Genomic DNA, 20,582 nt, shown 5'->3' on the forward strand with positions numbered 1-20,582 from the left:
ACCCGGAAGCCAGCCGCATCAATGTGTCGGAGGAAACACCATCCAGCTGGCGACTGAGATCAGCTTGCAGGCGCCCAGCCCGCCACAAGGAGTCGCTAGAGCGTGATGGGACAAGGAAATCTCGGCCAAACCCTCCCGTAACCCAGAGGACCCTGGGCCAATTGTTTGCCGCCACATGGGTTTCCCGGTCACGGCCGGCTTTGACACAGCCTGGGATCGAATAATGCCTATGACAGTGCTACGTTGAAAGTCACTGAGCACTTCAGTAAGGTCATTCTACTGCCAACGTTTCTCTATGGAGATTGCATGGCTGTGTGCTCAATTTTATACACCTGTCAGCAACTGGTGTGGCTGAAATAGCTGAATCCACAAATTTAAAGGGGTATCCACGTACTTTTGTTTATATAGTGTATCTTGGTCAAAGGCTGTGCAACCAAGGGCTAGCTCCGGGGTGGCAATCATTTTGTCCATGCTACTTGTCTTTATTTTCTAAATGAAAATTGTAAACTTCTGCAATGTCGAAAATCCAATAACAAGGTCCGAAACTTCAACTTATTTGAGATGATATTGGCAATTATTTAAGAAAATTACAAGGGTGCCAAGATATTTGCCCGCAACTGTACATACCGATATTTATCCTTTATTTTCAAAAAGTGTCAGATATGCATTCATCATATACCTTACACAAGTCTGACATTCATTGTCACAAGCTACACCCCAAACAGTGAGGCAAACTATGTTCAAGTCTGAATGAATACAAGTGCCCTTTCCTCCACATCATAAGTGTATTTTTAAGTGGGATTTGGTTATGGACAATTGTAATACAAATCTCTGGTCACCAACACGTCCACTCGGAAAAACCCTTCCACGGAGCGCAGAAATATGAGTGGTAACATTGACCACAACAACACAGTAGAATGATGTTTGGCTCTTATGGTCAATTACTGACTTCTCAAAAGAACATCAAATCCTCTATGCAGTAGCAAAGCTTTCACTAAAATAGAAATGACTGTTTATACACTTGACTTGTCTGTCTTGTTTGCATTGCCCTGAACATGACTGAGCATGTTGTGATCCCTCTTTGCTTGTAGCCTAGGTGCATTTCAGTTGAGGAGTTAGTGGTGAGGAAGCTACTGTAGTAGAAATGGTTCCTGACCCATTGGTTTTCCTCAGTGTACGATAGCACGATTCCTCTTCAAATGCGGCACTCAGGTGTTTGAGTGACATAACCCATGAATACTAAAAAAGAAGGAAGGCCGCAACACGGATGCGGACAAACAAATAATAATACTTTTGGGGGATTTGTTTTGTATTGTTAGGTTTTACTACACTGTTGGAGCTAGGAACATAAGCATTTCGCTACAAAATTTGTGTACGCGACCAATAACATTTCATTTTATTTTTAACAACAAGTCCCATATTCACAATCCATCTCAGAGTAGGAGTGATGATCTATGATTTTTTTTTTTTTTTAACCTTTATTTAATTTAACTAGGCAAGTCAGTTAAGAACAAGTTCCTTTTTTTCAATGACGGCCTAGGAACAGTGGGTTAACTGCCTTGTTCAGGGGCAGAACGACAGATGTCAGATGTACTTTGTCAGCTCGGGATTGCGATCTTTCAACCTTTCGGTTACTAGTCCAACGCTCTAACCACTAGGCTACCTGCCGCCCCACATTACAACAGTGCCCGCAGCAGTAATTTTGGGCACCTTGCCAGTGAACTAGAATAATACACTATCATACTGGTGCACCATTTCCACTTATTTTATTCAAATTTGTCTGAGTAAGTGGGCCAGTTCAGAGGTCATCTATCTGTCCCCGAAAATACCATGAGAACACACGTGCACACACATACAAATACATCGATTTTTGAGTAAACTATCACTTCTTTGAGATTACTGTTCTTCACAGCTCAGGGATTCAATCTTGCAACCTTTCGGTTACTAGTCCAACACTCTAAGCACTAGGCTACCTGCCTCCCCCAAGGATCAGGCCCAGCCTTTATTCATTATGCTCTAAAAGGCTAAACTGATTCTAAATCAGCACTCCTGCTCTAAAAAAGCATCCCAGCCATCTAATCTAATCTAGCTGGACAGACAAAAAGGGAAACACAAGCATTGAAACATAAACATACAGTAAGTTAAAACATCAAGTTGAAAATGATCCTCCTCCTTCACACACTCATTCTATCCCCTTTAGTCACTGGATTATGTACATTTTAAAATAATTGTTGGTCTTCCCCTTTTAATACTACACTTACAGATCAAAGAAGGGGACGTAGTGCCAGTTTGAGTGCTCAGTTTACAAAAGCAAAGGCCCTGGGGCTTTTGATGTTTTTTTGTCCCCTTTAGGGTTTATTTCTGAACTAGTTTAAAGTGGGTAAGAGAGCTGCTGTGTGGCCCTACTCCTGATTGGGACTAACCAAATCCTCAGCACACGAGAAATTGGCACGTTGAATTCCCCTTAAGGCCTTCCCACACTGTATGTCGGATTCAGTCTTTTACATGTCACACTGTGAGATGTTACCATTGTTACATGTCACACTGTGAGATGTTACCATTGTTACATGTCACACTGTGAGATGTTACCATTGTTACATGTCACACTGTGAGATGATACCATTGTTACATGTCACACTGTGAGATGATACCATTGTTACATGTCACACTGTGAGATGTTACCATTGTTACATGTCACACTGTGAGATGATACCATTGTTACATGTCACACTGTGAGATGTTACCATTGTTACATGTCACACTGTGAGATGTTACCATTGTTACATGTCACACTGTGAGATGTTACCATTGTTACATGTCACACTGTGAGATGATACCATTGTTACATGTCACACTGTGAGATGTTACCATTGTTACATGTCACACTGTGAGATGATACCATTGTTACATGTCACACTGTGAGATGTTACCATTGTTACATGTCACACTGTGAGATGTTACCATTGTTACATGTCACACTGTGAGATGATACCATTGTTACATGTCACACTGTGAGATGTTACCATTGTTACATGTCACACTGTGAGATGATACCATTGTTACATGTCACACTGTGAGATGATACCATTGTTACATGTCACACTGTGAGATGATACCATTGTTACATGTCACACTGTGAGATGATACCATTGTTACATGTCACACTGTGAGATGTTACCATTGTTACATGTCACACTGTGAGATGATACCATTGTTACATGTCACACTGTGAGATGATACCATTCCACTGTGAGATGATACCATTGTTACATGTCACACTGTGAGATGATACCATTGTTACATGTCACACTGTGAGATGATACCATTCCACTGTGAGATGATACCATTGTTACATGTCACACTGTGAGATGATACCATTCCACTGTGAGATGATACCATTGTTACATGTCACACTGTGAGATGATACCATTGTTACATGTCACACTGTGAGATGTTACCATTGTTACATGTCACACTGTGAGATGATACCATTCCACTGTGAGATGATACCATTGTTACATGTCACACTGTGAGATGATACCATTGTTACATGTCACACTGTGAGATGTTACCATTGTTACATGTCACACTGTGAGATGATACCATTGTTACATGTCACACTGTGAGATGATACCATTGTTACATGTCACACTGTGAGATGTTACCATTGTTACATGTCACACTGTGAGATGATACCATTGTTACATGTCACACTGTGAGATGTTACCATTGTTACATGTCACACTGTGAGATGATACCATTGTTACATGTCACACTGTGAGATGATACCATTGTTACATGTAACACTGTGAGATGTTACCATTGTTACATGTCACACTGTGAGATGATACCATTGTTACATGTCACACTGAGATGTTACCATTGTTACATGTCACACTGTGAGATGTTACCATTGTTACATGTCACACTGTGAGATGTTACCATTGTTACATGTCACACTGTGAGATGATACCATTGTTACATGTCACACTGTGAGATGATACCATTCCACTGTGAGATGATACCATTGTTACATGTCACACTGTGAGATGATACCATTGTTACATGTCACACTGTGAGATGTTACCATTGTTACATGTCACACTGTGAGATGTTACCATTGTTACATGTCACACTGTGAGATGATACCATTGTTACATGTCACACTGTGAGATGTTACCATTGTTACATGTCACACTGTGAGATGATACCATTGTTACATGTCACACTGTGAGATGTTACCATTGTTACATGTCACACTGTGAGATGATACCAAATACAAATATTGATGTCAACCTGGTGAAATTGTACGATTTGTTTCAGTTCTGTCGTCACATTCTGCGAGTGGCTTGCGAAGCTACGTCAGCTGACGTAGGCTACGTCAACTGCAGCGGTGTATTTCATCTGCACAAGGGCCAGCACCAGCAGCGCAAGCCTCCCGACTGAGTTTTTAGAAATTGGTTTACATACAAACTTTATATGTCCAAACTCTGAATCAAATAGGCTTCCCAAAAAGAACATGGTCCCTGTGGTAGAACGTTTATATTGATTGACGATTTTGTGCATTTATCAAAAACCCATCAGGTAGCCTGATTTCAGATGTGTCATGTAAACAAGATGATTAGAGAAAGCGTTCTGCTTGCTAAGCATGTACATCTTGAAATAAAACTATAATATTAAAATCAGTGTAGGCCGTTGTGTCTATTGGTCAGTCACCGGGAACAGCAAAAATTGCCTGACATTGACAGAACTTTGTCGGAGCCTACGACCGCACGCAGTGGTACTTAAATCGGTAGACCTAGACCCTGTCACGTTGAACGAGCCAAGACGTCCGACAATCGTTTACGACCTAAGAATTTGCCCACGATGTGGACATTTTGTCTGGGACAGCAAAATCAGGGTATAAGACGGCAAAAATCCTACAGTCTGTCCGGGGCTTTATAGTTCCCCTTGGTAGTGATGAAGCTCCCAGCTGGGCCTAAAAATGACAGTTTTTCATTAATTGCTCTGCCAATCCATTAAAACCCGCTATATTTAGAGGGCCATGGGAGATCGCGTCGTGAGATTAATGTAACGGCGTGATTCAATTTGAAAGTGCACTTGTTACCTTTTAATTCACGACAGTTTAAGCATATCTCGGCTCTGTCGTTGAAAGCATAATGAATGCTTAATGTACACAAGGTCAAGTCATGTTGCAATTACTGCTGCATGTATCATGAAGAGGAAATACATTAATAGTTGTTGAACCAAGCAGATGGCACTCAGGGTCACTAGCCTTTCCCACGACAGAGGAAAATGAACTGTTGTACTGAACACTAAACCACAAGTTTGGTATCCCTCTTGTTAACAATAAAGACAAAGCATACCTCCTGTTAACTTGATTTTGACCATTAATATACTTAACTTTAGACAATTTGCCCCGACTACAGCAAGGCTCATGAGATGGTTTCGTCGCATACCTTTAATGACCAATGATAGACAGAACTCACAAAATGTTCCTATAATGCCAAGACATAAGACATACAACGTCGATTCGGGCATATAAAGTTTGTACGTGAAACTATTTCTAAAATGCATACTTTCAGTTTTTCCAAACTCAGTTGGGAGGTTTGCACTGCTGGTGCTGGCACATGCACAGATCAATTACACCGCTGCAGTTGAAGTAGCCTACGTCAAAACAGTACTATAATGCCAATAAAACATTTTTAACTAGGCAAATCAGTTAAGAACAAATCCTTTTTTACAATGACGGGCCTACCCCCGCGGCCAAACCCTCCCCTAACCCGGACGACTCTGGGACAATTGTGCACTGCCATACGGGACTCCCAATCACGGCCGGTTGTGAATAGCCTGGGAACGAACCAGGGTCTGTAGTGATGCCTCTAGCACTGCAATACAGTGCCTTAGACCGCTGCATCACTCGAAAGGCCAAGTGATATAAAACACGACGTTGCACCTGTTAAGACTCCAGTGACGCACCTGACTGGATAGTTCAAGGGGATGAAACAGTCACCAGTAAAACAAAAACAGGAAGCTCTCCAAACAGTAATCTGAAGCTGAAAAAGAAACAAGTGGGAAAACACTTGGAAAGCACCTGTGACTGCAGAAAAGCACTGATCGTCTGACGCTAAAACAGTTTGTTTTTGTTCAACTGAAGACCTGAAGTGATTATCTGGCCCAGTGATGGGCTTCGGCAGTGCTGATCAAGATCAGAGAGAACTGTAGCTCCCAAATTTCCATCATGACTCTCATTCTGTGGTTCAACTCTCACAGTCATACCAATACCGTAGCATCGTTGTGTTAGTCTGCTCCCAGATCTGTTTGTGGAGTCTTGGAAATGGCCATAGGAGTTAGAAAGACAGCACAAACAGATCTGGGACCAGGCTGTCATTGTGTCATATGCCTGAGAATAAATAAGGTACACTGTCGTACCACACATCCCCATAGCCCATGCAAGGCTGGGTGGCCCATGGGCTCTGGGGCCCCCTGGATGTCCCATGCTCAGACCTTGCGTGGGGGGGGGTCACTGACTGTAGCCTTCAGCGCAGAATGTTTTTGCGACATTTCCATAACGTCTCCATCTGCCACAGTTTGGCAACGTTATGTTTTCACTTATCTGTCTCCGCTAAGTGGTTGTGGGAACACTCCTACAACATTTCCACAACCACTCTGCTGCAGCTAGCGTAACGTTTTATAGCTAATATCATGCTATTCTACACATATTGTCATGGGGCAGAGAGAAAATGTTGCAGTTTTTTTTTGCTAATCTTGTGCTATTCTACACATTTTGCAATAAGGTTGAGAGAATTTTTGCATTTTTAAAGCAAAGTTCCTGCTATTCTACACATTTATTATTGTATTTTGGGGGGGCCCTAGAGCCCGCGGGACCTCCCCCAACTTGCGGGGGTGTGTGGTATGCCAGTGGCTACAGTATGCATACTCACTTCCTGCCAAACATGCGCAGTGTGAAGTTCTTGGTGGTGTGGGGGCAGCGGATGGCGGCGGCGGCGGAGGGCAGGACCGGGCTGGAGGAAGAGGAGGAGGACGAAGAGGCCGGCGAGGCAGAGGTGTAGGGTTCGTCTCCATCCTGCAGAGTCTCGTCAGGGTCGGGGGAAGCCCCCGCTCCTTCCTGCTCCTCTTCGGGCTGCTCCATGGCCGATGTTCTTAAACGGTTGTTTCTCAGTTCTCTCTCACACACAGAGCTTCTCCTCTCCTTTCAGAGGAGTCACAGAGTCCACACAGCCCCAGGCCAGGCAGCAAGAGGCCATAAGAACAACAAAAAAGTCCCCAGCAGCAATAAACAGCAACTACACTCTGGCCGTTCCTTCCTCCATTCAAAAAAAAAAGGGAGGAAATTAGAGAAAAAACAAAACAGGAAATCGACAATTAGTCTTCCGTATCCCTGTTTCCTTTCTCACGTGTCAAGTTTGACACAAGAGCGCAGAGGAGGGAAACTCTATAGAGACAAACTTGGTGTGTGCACTCCTTGTGTGGTAGTCGCTCACCACACACAGCTCTGTTGAGCTGCAGGCAGCAGTATCATTCGAACTGAAATGTCTCTCCTGTTCCTCCACAGGCTGGTCTGGTCTTCTCTCCCAACTGGCTTCCTCACTCTCTTCGTCCAATGCCACCGTCAGAGGAAGCCTCTCTCCCCGCTCTGCTGTTCGTGTTTCCTGGTCAGGCTGCGCTCTCTCCCTCTCTCTCTCCTGGCACTACTACTACTACTCTCACCACCACACAACACACACTGGCTGGCTCACCTTCTATGGGACTATTTCAAACAATCCAGGAAGTGTCATACCCAGATGAAGCAACAAGCAAGAACAAGGAACTACCTGTGGCTTCTTGTTCACATACGTTCCCTCTCTTGCTTCAGTGTCATCTCGCTTCCTTTCACTCTCTTGCACATACTTTTATCTCCCACTCATCTCTGTAGCTCTCCCTTGCTTTCTCTCTCTGTCCCTCCCCTCCCTCTTACTTTCTCTCCCATTGGCCGAGAGTATTATGTGAGTGCGTTGCCACCTATTGGTCGTTAATGAAAAATGCCTAAATTGAGTGTGTGGAAGGGAACGAAAATGTGCTAAATGTGTCCAAATATCCAAATATAGCCTAAAACATGTCGAAAGCTGAAAGCATACATGAGCTCAACCTAATTTATAACACATCCTGTTTAACCACAGAACCACAAGTCTGCTTATTATGATAATAAGGACGTTGCAGGTCCCATTGCTTCACTATACAAGGGCATGAAATTAAACAAAAGCACCTCATTTTTTATTTGAACACATCCCTCTATTTAAAACCAGGCGGTATGTATAACTGCCTGACCAAAGTCCTGCCTCTCACTTCGATCACATTTCCAGTTCCCCACTCTCTCTCTCTTTGCAGTGTACTCCGCTCCGGCTTCCCTCCCACATACGCTTTACATAAAGATGGGTGAAAAAATGCCCACGCCATCCATCCATCTATCCAGCGCCTTTTTTTCCACACACACCACCCCACTTTTAGCGATAGAGAGTGCCGCAGCAGAAGCTGAGAGTTCACACGGCCGCAGCAGTGAGTCCCACGCGGAGATCTTCACCACATGCGCGTGGCTGCCACCTCCCCTGGGCTCCCGTTATGAACTGGAGTTCAGCTCGGTGCACCGCTCTGAAGGATAGCCAAAGTTATTTTTTGACAGCCAATTAAAAAAAAAAGAGGTGCAGTGGGCGCCTGGCGGATCAGCGCGATACTGTAATAATCCGTGGCTGTTTCCAGGATGGGTCGACCATCTCACTCCACAAAATTTACAACTCCGGTCATGATTGCGTAACAGAATTGGGTTATGATGATACCTCCAGGAATGATGGTGATGTGGTGCCCCAGTTTCAGTTTGTGTTGCGTATCAAGGATTATAGGTTGTGCCATGACAGTTACACAGGCCCAGACTGGAGGGATGCCCCAAGCAGATGTTTTCAAATGGAGATAAGAGTTGCAGAGCTCCGGGGGCACAGGAGGACACAGTATTAAAAAAAGAGAGAAAAAAACGACACTGTGGGTCTGAAATGGCACCCGATTCCCTACATATTGGACTACTTTGACCAGAGCCTTATGTAGAGAATAGGGTGCCATTTCGGACACACCTGGGTTGTACCTGAAGTAACCAAGGCAAGATATTTTTTATCAATGACGTCGGGAAAGGTCCAAATTAATCCAAACAAATTTAGTGTGTGTAACTCGGTTTTATTGCTAATTATACCTCACTGCTCACTCAAATGTATGTTACATGAGCACACCACGCCACAGTAGTGGATCTGTTAGATAACACATTCCGGTGATTTGCACTGCTCAGGTTATGGAGGGACTCAATCCTTCTCCTAGCTATTAAAGCTCTATGAAAATACAAGATCATTGATGCCAGTCCTCTCTCAGTGACCTGTAACCTTAGATAACACATTCCAGAGTATCAAATCAAAATCATCTACGCATTCGGTGCATTGCGTTTTCAGAATGCAGAGAACATGGTAGATGCTTTTGATTTGGTACTCTGTGACGTGTTATCTAAGTTCCTATTATCCAGAAGTCAAATATCAAAACCTCAACGAAACAATAACAAATGGGCCTACTACTAAAGTAACAGCAGTCAAACATGCCTATGGCATTTTCTGTTGGAAATCACAATGGAACAGACACCAGTTTTGGGAATAGCTACATCCCCCTACTGTACAAAATGCAGTCTATACAAATGAGCACCCCCATGGACAAATCATTAAATCTACATTTAGAAGGACACATTTCCCAAAATCAGTAATCCCCTCATCCCTCCTCATTTGGATAAGTGAAACACCCAAACATAAGCCATGGGGAAATGAAGAACACTTTGCATGGGTGTACAGTCTAGTCAGTTTTTAGGCCATGCTGGTTTTCATTAGGGCACACCGTAACAAAATGTTTAAAAACATTTTGCAACAGAAAAATAAAACTAAAGCGTGTTTCATTGAAAACGTATGGAGGTTTCATTTCTGTTTTATTCCGTTTAATGCCTTAATAAACATGACCCAGGTTATTGTTCATATCAAGCCTAATCAATAGATAATACAACAACAAAAAACTTTTAAACTTACTGTTTTTCACAAGGTGAAAATTAATGCAGAGGTATGTGTAAAGAGGTTGTATGCATGTTACAACATACGTTCAGAGGGATGCAGAGGCCAAAAAATGTACAAGTGGGTGATGATGATAGCAGATATTTGGGGCAAACCATATTTGGAGTGGTTTGGGCTCCATCTAGTGAAGATACAGTGTAATTCAATCATTGAGGAAGATGCTGAGTGTGCGATGACAATTACTCACGCATCATGCCTCAATATTTAGACTTGAAAGCAGACTAAGGACTGAATTGACACGTCAACACAGCTAAAAGCGATAAAGCCAGTCAGACATAGAAATGAAATGTTCAGAGGATAAATGTCTAGCATAGGACCTTACAAACACATACATTTGTAATACAGGAAAACAAAGGCCATAAGTGAGCAACCATACAGTAGAGAAGTGATTTACTTTACCGGCAACAAAAATCCATATCATCTGTTTTTTTTAAAGATTTTTTTTTTTACTAACACCCACACATGAGCCCACGCAGACAGAGGACATATGCTTTCTCTGCTGCACCAGTGCCAACAGAAAACAACAAGGCAGCAGCCAATGTTCTAACGATAGGATACAGCACAGAACTACATTATTCCATTATTCAACAGGTACAATTTTACTTTGGTGTGTTTGGTCAAATAAATTGTGCAATTAATCAGAGTAGGTCGGTGCCTCCCACATTACCTGTGACAAGGCAAGATCCTTTTGCACTGATGTTTCTCCATTTGTGTTTATATCCTTTCAGTCCCCTGAAAGAGTCCACAGTCTGTTACGAGAGACTACACAAAGTCACCAAGAGCGAGCCACCCTTAAAGCCTTTTATTTGTTCTCCGTATCCTGATTCAACTTCCCCATTGTTACGGACAATATTACTAATCATCTTCTACTTGTTAAGAAACTGGAAACCGGTACTAAGTCATTACAAAACAGGTCAAGTGTCGTGTGAAAGTGATTGCAGTGCCACTTACTGCAATCACTAAACAAGAAACAGCTTAAAAAAGGAAGAGAAAGGTTTGATTGTTAGTGACCATGACCAAAGGCCTCTTTATTTCACATCACATGGTCAAACCATGTCATATAGTAAGCAGAGAAAAATGATAAGTTATACTATAGTATAGTCTCAGTGGTTTTCTATATATAGTATATGTGTGACTGGGTTAATAGCTATTCGCTTTGGTCATGGGGTGCACTTGTTACAAGGGACCTGCGATTAATGAACATGCCATGTTACAGCAGGCCCTCATTAGCCATGCAGGCATGGGTTCATAACAAGCAATCACATGGGCATGTACTGTATGTGCTGCTGTGGTTGCCTGACAGGTCATTTTGCCAGCCTGTGCAGTCAGTCTGCTATTTTCACAAGAACAGCAGCACTATTTCAGTCCTACCCGCTCCAGCCCTGGGGCTATAGAGATAGAGCGATACTCGTGGCTCCCACAATCGAGAACACCACAGTATTGCATGGCAGCGGATAGATGTGTGTTCTCACATTGATGACGGTTTCTTTTGATGATGAGGGAGTCGAAAGAAAAACAGGTCTTACCCAACAGGGTTGCGGTTTCCCCCGTTCTGTGCGTGGGCGAGGTGGGGATTGTTTTTATAGTTTGACATTTAAGGTCACTTATCAATTTGAACCCTTCCAGCAAACCTCCTCTGCCTGGCTGACTGTCATGACACATCACTGACAGAGGTCAGCTCATGGGGCCGAGCAGAGTTAGTTATCACACAACAAAACACACAGACAGAATCGGATATTACGAGTAGGACACCATCTCAACACTGCATGGAATTGACAAGGAGCGGTATTATACAATGCTGGTCAGATGCTGTTCACATCTGAATGCTGTTAACGACGCTGTTCTATTGCAACTGGTGTATTCAGTTACAATAAAACTACAAGGGGAAGTACACTGTGAACACTTTAAATGACAAAATAAGAATTGGACATATTCTGGCAAACTAGAGAAGCTACACTAGTCTATGGCTTGGTGTGTTATGAAGTGCCATGTGTTTCCAGTGCAGGCATGAAGAATATACAAAAGACACCAAGCAAAGCTTCGATTTTCATCATTTTCAATCCGATACAGATTTTCATAAAACACACACACACATAAGCAAGCAGAACCACCACTCCACATATGCACACTTCATCAGCTATCCCAAATGAAGTAGAGAAAAAGGCCCTCCTCTTCCCTCACTCAGCACTGTACCAAACAGGAACAGGCAGATGGGACGTTCTGCAGTACAGCTGTGTCCACCAACCGGTGTATGTGTGGGTTGTAGCATGCAGGCAGTGTGCATTAGAGGTTGACACGGGAACAGGACTCCTGCGGGACACGCAGGGAATGTCAAGTTCTTGAGTCAAGTTCAGGACAGTTGAAAAATTCAAGACTTTGTCCAAAACTTGAGACACAGCTAGTCAGCTAGTGTAACTGAAAGACTTTGTGCATTTCTTTAGAGACCAGGGACCTCATTTATAACCGTTGGATAAATTGAACACTAAATATCTGTGTGCCCCATTTATGAAAAGACAGTGCACACACAAAAATAGAGATTTATAAACTCTGCACACACCATACTTACCATGTTTCCCGTTATAAATCCAACCTGTCATAAAACTGTGTGCAATTGAAGGAGCATTATAACTCTGCTTGATTAACACCCGTAATTCACCTTTTCTGGTGACAATAACACCCTTATTTGCTGTATACTTTGGAAGTATTGGAATTAGGCCAAGATTGTATATCTAAAGGACATATCAAAGGCGAACTTGATCAAATGTCTTTGGATGCGTTAGCAGAATGTTGTTGTTGTTTTTTCAGTGACATTTGCTGTATCTGCCCGTTACTGAAACACAAAGACAATTGCAAATTGTTGTGGACCTGTAAACAGATTATTTGAATTCAATAATGTTTTTGCAGTTACTTTCTCCCAAACCTAAATATGCTGCACTGCCCGTAAATTCTGAAACATTGTCTACTCTAAAAAAGTGGTAGCGACACACTTCAATGTAAAATATCAACTGTCTGTTCACCTGTTAAATTCTACTGTATGTTATAAAACAGAGCTCCCTTTCAGATGTATAGAGCAAAAACTTGAAATTACAATAGCCTATCTATCTAATAGGCCCAACTAAATGAGATGTCCGTGGTATTTTGTTGTATTGCTACTTCGGGAATATGAACTCATCATGGCCAGAAAGGTGCAATAGTTATGATATGTATTGCGCTTATAAATTAAATATTGTCTATGCTGCTCGAGAAATGTGACATTTACAGTATCTAGATGTAGCCTACAAACGTCAATGAAAATGGTGAACCATCTATTCTACCATTAAGATGCGCTTCGAATCGGATCACATAGAGTAGGGGTCTCCAACAGGTAGATTGCGAGCTACAATTAGCTCGCTGCCCACCTACGATTAACTCGCCAAGCAATTCTGAAAGTACATTTTCTCATTTGTTCCATCGCAAACTGTCATAAACAAAAAGCTCCTGGCTACTATTCAATCAAAGCCACGTTTACATTATCCTACCCATGGTTAGCCATTATTGGCTTAAAAAGCCAAACGCAACACAATATCTACCAACTAATTTTCCATGAATATTGCCCCCGTCTGTCTGTTTATCACGCCGTATGTAGCCAGTTAGCGATGCTAATGATAACAGTCGTGTGGGTAAACAGAAATACTTTCCCCAAAAACTTTCTCAATTGAATGTTAACTGCAACGTAGGCTTACCTGAACTAACTATATCATGATTATTTCGGTGGCCATTGTTTTACAAACTCTGCCAGACAGACACATTACTCTCATGCTAGATGCGCAATTACATTTGTTAGTATTTTTTCCAGATCTCAAATGGTCTGCTGATGTGATTTAAGCATAGACATGGACTCAGAACATGCATTTTTGTTGTTTCTCTAAGAATAATTGTAATATTGAGAGTCAAAACACTGAAAGAAATCCAAAACCAGGAAAATGAAAAAAAAATAGAAAACAGAACTCGGCATAGGGAAAAATACTTTAAATACCGGCAGTTTGTTTGTTTACTACCGTGAAGAGGGTCAAATTAAACGAGAGATGGGGCAAATGGTAGCCTAACTTGTAGGCCTATAGGCTATTTCGCGACAATGAAACCGTCAGTCAGAAAAGTTGAGGAATGTAATTCTGCAATGATCATGGAAATGAAATAAATGATCGGAAATAGATTTCTAATTATTTTAGAATGCAAAGATTAAAATAAATAGATTTTCACTCTTCTTACTACTAGCAAATGATTGCATCTTGTCATTATATTTAGCTACCTGTTTTTTTGTTCTGAATAAGTCATCATATATTCTCCATTTGCACAAGGCTACTAGGCGACTTTTGCAATGCAATACTTCAACCACTAGAACATGTGCATATATGCATGTTCTAAAGTTCGCGGGAGGATAAGCAACATTCTCAATATGTTGTGCCTCTATGTTTAGTGGATATCTTCTGTCTATAAAGTGATGTGGGAGGGCAAAAAACGCATCTAACGAAGCACACCACAGCTGAGGCATGCGTTAGATTACGAGCGTTTTCAAGTGGAACGTTAATAACGATGGTTTTGAGAAACAGCTTGGAGATTTAACGATGCAACCATGAAGGTTATAACGATGTACTTCGTCTTAAAATGATTTTGGGAAACCGATCCCAGGTCTGTTTGGTTCTAGGGTAGTGATGTGCAGTTAGTGAACGACTCGTTCTTTTTTAATTACTATTTTTACTGACTCGAGAGTCATGATTCATTTTTCAGAGTGACTCGTTCATTTTAGTCATTCGTTTCGCCTGCTGGCTGCAATGAATAAAACAGGATTAATAAGCAGTCTTCCGCAGGAAAATAGATCGTGCTGCAGAAAGTATCAGGGAAAAAATCTATACGTGTTTTAAACTGTTAATTGGTCGCATGGTGCAAGAATGAGTGCAATTAATTGACTATTGAATGTTATTGACTACCAAAACATACAGCCTGCTTTGCTCAACAAGCTCGAACTCGAGACCGAATCGTTTGGGGGGCTGTTGGAGTTCATGAACGATATTGTGCTTATCTCCTTCGCGGCAGTCAACTCATGCAAATTGAGTCGTTAACAATCTAGTCCAGTTGCGGTAGCAACTAAACCTAATTTCAAAGGCAGTATCAAGACATAATCGTAGTTGTATTTCTAGCAATTATCTGAAGCACACTTTTAAAAGTCTCAATCACAAATGACAGCTGCAATAAGACACCTATGGTGAACGAGGCTCGTAGAATCATAATTCTTTCGATTTTTTTAGTTCCTCGTTCGCCGATAGGGGGTCCTCCTTACTCGCAGTATTAGTCTACTGAATCAAATGAGCGAAATGACGATTTGTTATTTTGACTGAACGACTTGAAAAGATCTGAGTCACTAAAAAGAGCCGAACTTCCCATCACGATTCTAGGGATACTTCAAATGTATTTGGAAACAAGTCGTTTTAAATATTTATAGAAATTATTAGAAAATACTTTCAAGTACTTCATATAGAAGAAGTTGATTCTGACACAATATTTGAAAACTCACATACACAGAAAATAAGTATTTAAAATTCAAATATGCATGTATTTGAACGCAGGTATTTTAGTGACACAGCTAGTCAGCTAGTATCTACCAGAATATGATATACGGTAGGCTAATCTAAACTCAATGCAACCATCAGGTAAAATCATGACAGCCAATACGTCATTGTAAGTAAGTAATCAAAATGTGATACTTGAATGCAACAACTCTGCATGGCATCTGCCACCCAGGGAGCATCATGGATGAGCTCATTTCCTTTTATGCATCATTCCCTTTTATGTCTGAATCAGAACCCCCCCTTTGAGGATTATCTCTGCTGGACACCGGGCTACTCTCTGTCTGTCCCTCTGATCAATTAAAGTAATTTAAAGGCAATGGTTTGATGTGCCAGCCCAGGTGTCCTGCCCAGTGCCCACCCTCTCTCCACAAACGAACACACCACCTCTGACTGATTCACTCGAACCACTGCTCAGGTGACGTGCAACAGGGCTGCCTGATTCAATTAAGATGCCCCTGGTCAAAGTAGTGCACTCAATAGGGAATAGGGTGCTATTGGGGATGCAGGTAAGTTGTTACTGAGCTAGCTGCCTGCAGTAGGAATTACTTTTGGGGCTTGGTGTTCAAAGTTCAGTCAAGCAACCACTGTACTGCCATTCTCCATTCTGTCAGTCTGTGAGTATGTTTACATGCACATGAATAATTATATATTAAACTGATCATGGCAGTAAGTTGAGTATGACATTAGTCATGTAAACACTTTACTCTGCTTATCTTAAATTGGCCTAAGGTCATAATCGAAGTAAGTATACACCAATTGTAATATATATAAAACTGTATATATTAGTCCTGAGCGACATGGCCAAAATATCTTATCACAGTGTTTGACGGTACGATGGTATTTTATGTATTTGAATAATACAAATTCTAAATTTGCTTTATGAGTAGTGCGTGACCATAGTATGGATGTGTTGCCACTGTAAGTGATTTCAATGGGTCTTTCTCCATTCTGATTTTTTTATACTGTTCAATTCAACTTCAACCTAAAATCATTTCCTGCATTTCCATCAATTTATGCACTCATTTGAGATCAATCAACCCTGCCATGTAAAGCTGCATGATATGGGCAAAAAAAGCCTTATTTTTAACCACATTTTGCAATTGCGATTTGAATCATGGAAATATAATGTTTATTCTAATTCTATAGTTAGAATATAATCGTGGGCACTTTGAATACAGTGTTGTTTGACATGATAACAACAACAAAAAATTAAACAGGGAGGAGCTATTGTAAAAGGCTAGGATGATGTTCAGTGTTTCCTAGGGAACTCTATAATCTTTGCTACATTAAATGTTTCTTCATGTAGCCAACATATTCATGCTTCGCCTATTCCTCTTTGATTTAGAAAATACTGTTGCACAAACATGCTGATTTAGTCCAATACCAGAACTGGTATCAGGCTGTATTAGCTAGCTACGTTTGCTCCGACTCATAACATTTATTAGCTAGCTAGAAAGCCAGCTAACACGATTTAGTTTAAGTTGGATAATAAAGACAAATTAGCTGGTTTACAGTTTACAGTTGTAAGAAACACAAACTAATAGTGTAATTATAGAAAGCTTGTGGATTTATATTAAGAAGTGAAGTGGAAACAACATCGTTGTCATCAACATTATTGCATGTGCTGTATTGACCATTCAGACTGAACACAAGTCTCTCGTGGTCAAGCAACAAAAGCGCTTGATTAGTGACAAGGGGACAGGGCTAGGTCTGTATGGAAAGTGGCATGGAGAGAGAGAGAGGGAGAGCGAAGAGGGATGACTCAAGTAGCGGTGTAAACTATAAAAATGGACATCACACACTGCATATCACATTTAACAAACCAAACATTCAAAAACGTATCAAATGTAAAGTAAAAACCCAAACCGGTTAAAGCATCAATACCGGTATATAGTCAAATATGGTATACCACCTAGCCCTAATATACAGCACCAGTATGTCACGTTCTGACTTTAGTTCCTTTGTTTTGTCTTTGTTTTAGTATGGTCAGGGCGTGAGTTGGAGTGGGCAGTCTGTTTGTTTTTCTATGTTGTATTTTGCGTTTGGCCTGGTATGGTTCTCAATCAGAGGCAGGTGTCGTTAGTTGTCTCTGATTGAGAATCATACTTAGGTAGCCTTTTCCCACCAGTGTTTCGTGGGTGATTGTTTTCTGCTTCTGTGTGTTCCACACTGAACTTTTTCGGTTTTCGTTCCTGTCTTTCTATTTGTTATTTTGTATTTTCGCGTTCAGTGATTTTGTTCATTAAAACATGACGAGCACGTACGACGCTGCATATTGGTCCGATCTCTCATACTCCTCGTCAGAGGAGGACGAATCCCGTTACACAGTCAAAAGTTTGGACACACCTACTCATTCAAGGGTTTTTCTTTATTTTTACTATTTTCTACAATGTAGAAGAATAGTGAAGACATCAAAACTATGAAAGAACACATATGGAATCATGAAGCAACCAAAAAAGTGTTAAACAAATCAAAATATATTTTATATTCTTCAAAGTAGCCACCCTTTGCACACTCTTGAAATTCTCTCAACCAGCTTTATGAGGAATGCTTTTCAAACAGTCTTGAAGGAGTTCCCACATATGCTGAGCACTAGTTGGCTGCATTTTCTTCCCTCCGCAGTCCAACTCATCCACAACCATCTCAATTGGGTTGAGGTCGTTTGATTGTGGAAGCCAGGTCATCTGATGTGGCACTCCATCACTCTCCTTTGTCAAATAGCCCTTACAAAGCCTGGAGGTGTGTTTTAGGTCATTGTCCTGTTGAAAAACAAATGATAGTCCCACTAAGAGCAAACCCAATTGGATGGTGTATCACTGCAGGATGCTGTGTGCCTTGAATTATAAATAAATCACAGACAGTGTCATCAGCAAAGCACCCCCACACCTCCTCCAGTTTCATCATAGCGCTTGATGGTTTTTGCGACTGCACTTGAAGAAAGCTTTCAAAGTTCTTGACATTTTCCGGATTGACTAACCTTCATGTCTTCAAGTAATGATGGACGGTCGTTCCTCTTTGCTTATTTGAGCTGTTCTAATCATAATATGGACTTGGTCTTTTACAAAATATGTCTATCTTCTGTACACCCACCCCTACCTTGTCACACAATTGATTGGCTCAAACGCATTAAGAAGAAAATAAATTCCACAATTAACTTTTAAATTAACAAGGCACACCTATTAATTGAAATGCAATCCAGGTGACTACCTCATGAAGCTGGTTGAGAGAATGCCAAGAGTGTGCAAAGCTGTCATCAAGGAGGCAACTTTGAAGAATCTCAAATATAAAATATATTTTGATTTGTTTAACACTTTTTTGGTTACCACGATTCCATGTGTGTTATTTCATAGTGTTGATGTTATTTCATAGTGTTGATGTCTTCACTATTATTATACAATGTAGAAAACGGTAAAATGAAGAAAAACACTGGAATGAGTAGGTGAGTCCAAACTTTTGACTGCTGAGTTTATATACAGTAACAAAAAAATAAATGTCCTCTCACTGTCAACTGCGTTTATTTTCAGCAAACTTAACATGTGTAAATATTTGTATGAACATAACAAGATTCAACAACAGACATAAACTGAACAAGTTCCACAGACATGTGACAAACATAAATGGAATAATGTGTCCCTGAACAAAGGGGGGGGGGCAAAAGTAACAGTCAGAATCTGGTGTGGCCACCAGCTGTAAAGTACTGCAGTGCATCTCCTCCTCATGGACTGCACCAGATTTCCCAGTTCTTGCTGTGAGATGCTATCCCACTCTTCCACCAAGGCACCTGCAAGTTCCCAGACATTTCTGGGGGGAATGGCCCAAGCCCTCACCCTCCCATCCAACAGGTCCCAGATGTGCTCAATGGGATTAAGATCTAGGCTCTTCGCTGGCCATGGCAGAACACTGACTTTCCTGTCTTGCAGGAAATCATGCACAGAACGAGCAGTATGGCTGGTGGCATTGTCATTCTGGATGGTCATGTCAGGATGAGCCTGCAGGAAGGGTACCACATGAGGGAGGAGGATGTCTTCCCTGTAACACACAGCATTGAGATTGCCTGAAATTAAAACAAGCTCAGTCCGTTAATGCTGTGCCACACCGCCCCAGACCATGACGGCCGCTGCACCTCCAAATCGATCCCGCTCCAGAGTACAGGCCTCGGTGTAACGCTCATTCCTTCAACGATAAACGCAAATCTGACCATCACCCCTGGTGAGACAAAACCGCGACTCGTCAGTGAAGAGCACTTTTTGCCAGTCCTGTCTGGTACAGCGACGGTGGGTTTGTGCCCATAGGTGACATTGTTGCCGGTGATGTCTGGTGAGGACCTGCCTTACAACAGGCCTACAAGCCCTCAGTCCAGCCTCTCTCAGCCTATTGCGGACAGTCTGAGCACTGATGGAGGGATTGTGCATTACTGTTGTAACCTGGGCAGTTGTTGTTGCCATCCTGTACCTGTCCCGCAGGTGTGATGTTCGGATGTACCGATCCTGTGCATGTGTTGTTACACGTGGTCTGCCACTGCGAGGACGATCAGCTGTCCGTCCAGTCTCCCTGTAGCGCCGTCTTAGGTGTCTCACAGTACGGACATTGCCATTTATTGCCCTGGCTACATCTGCAATCCTCATACCTCCTTGCAGCATGCCTAAGGCACGTTCACGCAGGTGAGCAGGGACCCTGGGCATCTTTATTTTGGTGTTTTTCAGAGTCAGTAGAAAGACCTCTTTAGTGTCTTAAGTTTTCATAACTGTGATCTTAATTGCCTACCGTCTGTAAGCTGTTAGTGTCTTAATTAACGACCGTTCCACTGGTCCATGTTCATTAATTGTTTATG

The 20,582-nt window shown here is 41.8% G+C and overlaps 1 protein-coding gene across 3 annotated transcripts in view; it reads right to left on the reverse strand.

The window, feature by feature from the left end:
- Positions 1-20,582, reverse strand: part of dgkzb (diacylglycerol kinase, zeta b) — a 97,064-nt gene that overhangs the window by 67,974 nt on the left and 8,508 nt on the right. The window contains exon 1 of one of the 3 annotated variants that reach the window (XM_029668659.2): positions 10,813-10,926. The exons of 1 other annotated variant lie outside the window; for it this stretch is intronic. In XM_029668659.2, the coding sequence (XP_029524519.1) occupies positions 10,813-10,853 (41 nt within the window). In that variant the 5' untranslated portion in view covers positions 10,854-10,926. Of the gene's footprint in view, positions 1-6,944; positions 7,919-10,812; positions 10,927-20,582 lie in introns of those variants that run through there. One more of the 3 variants, XM_029668658.2, reaches the window with a different exon arrangement.

This window comes from Oncorhynchus nerka, linkage group LG9a (assembly GCF_034236695.1).
Source record: "Oncorhynchus nerka isolate Pitt River linkage group LG9a, Oner_Uvic_2.0, whole genome shotgun sequence".
NCBI classification, from domain to species: domain Eukaryota; kingdom Metazoa; phylum Chordata; class Actinopteri; order Salmoniformes; family Salmonidae; genus Oncorhynchus; species Oncorhynchus nerka.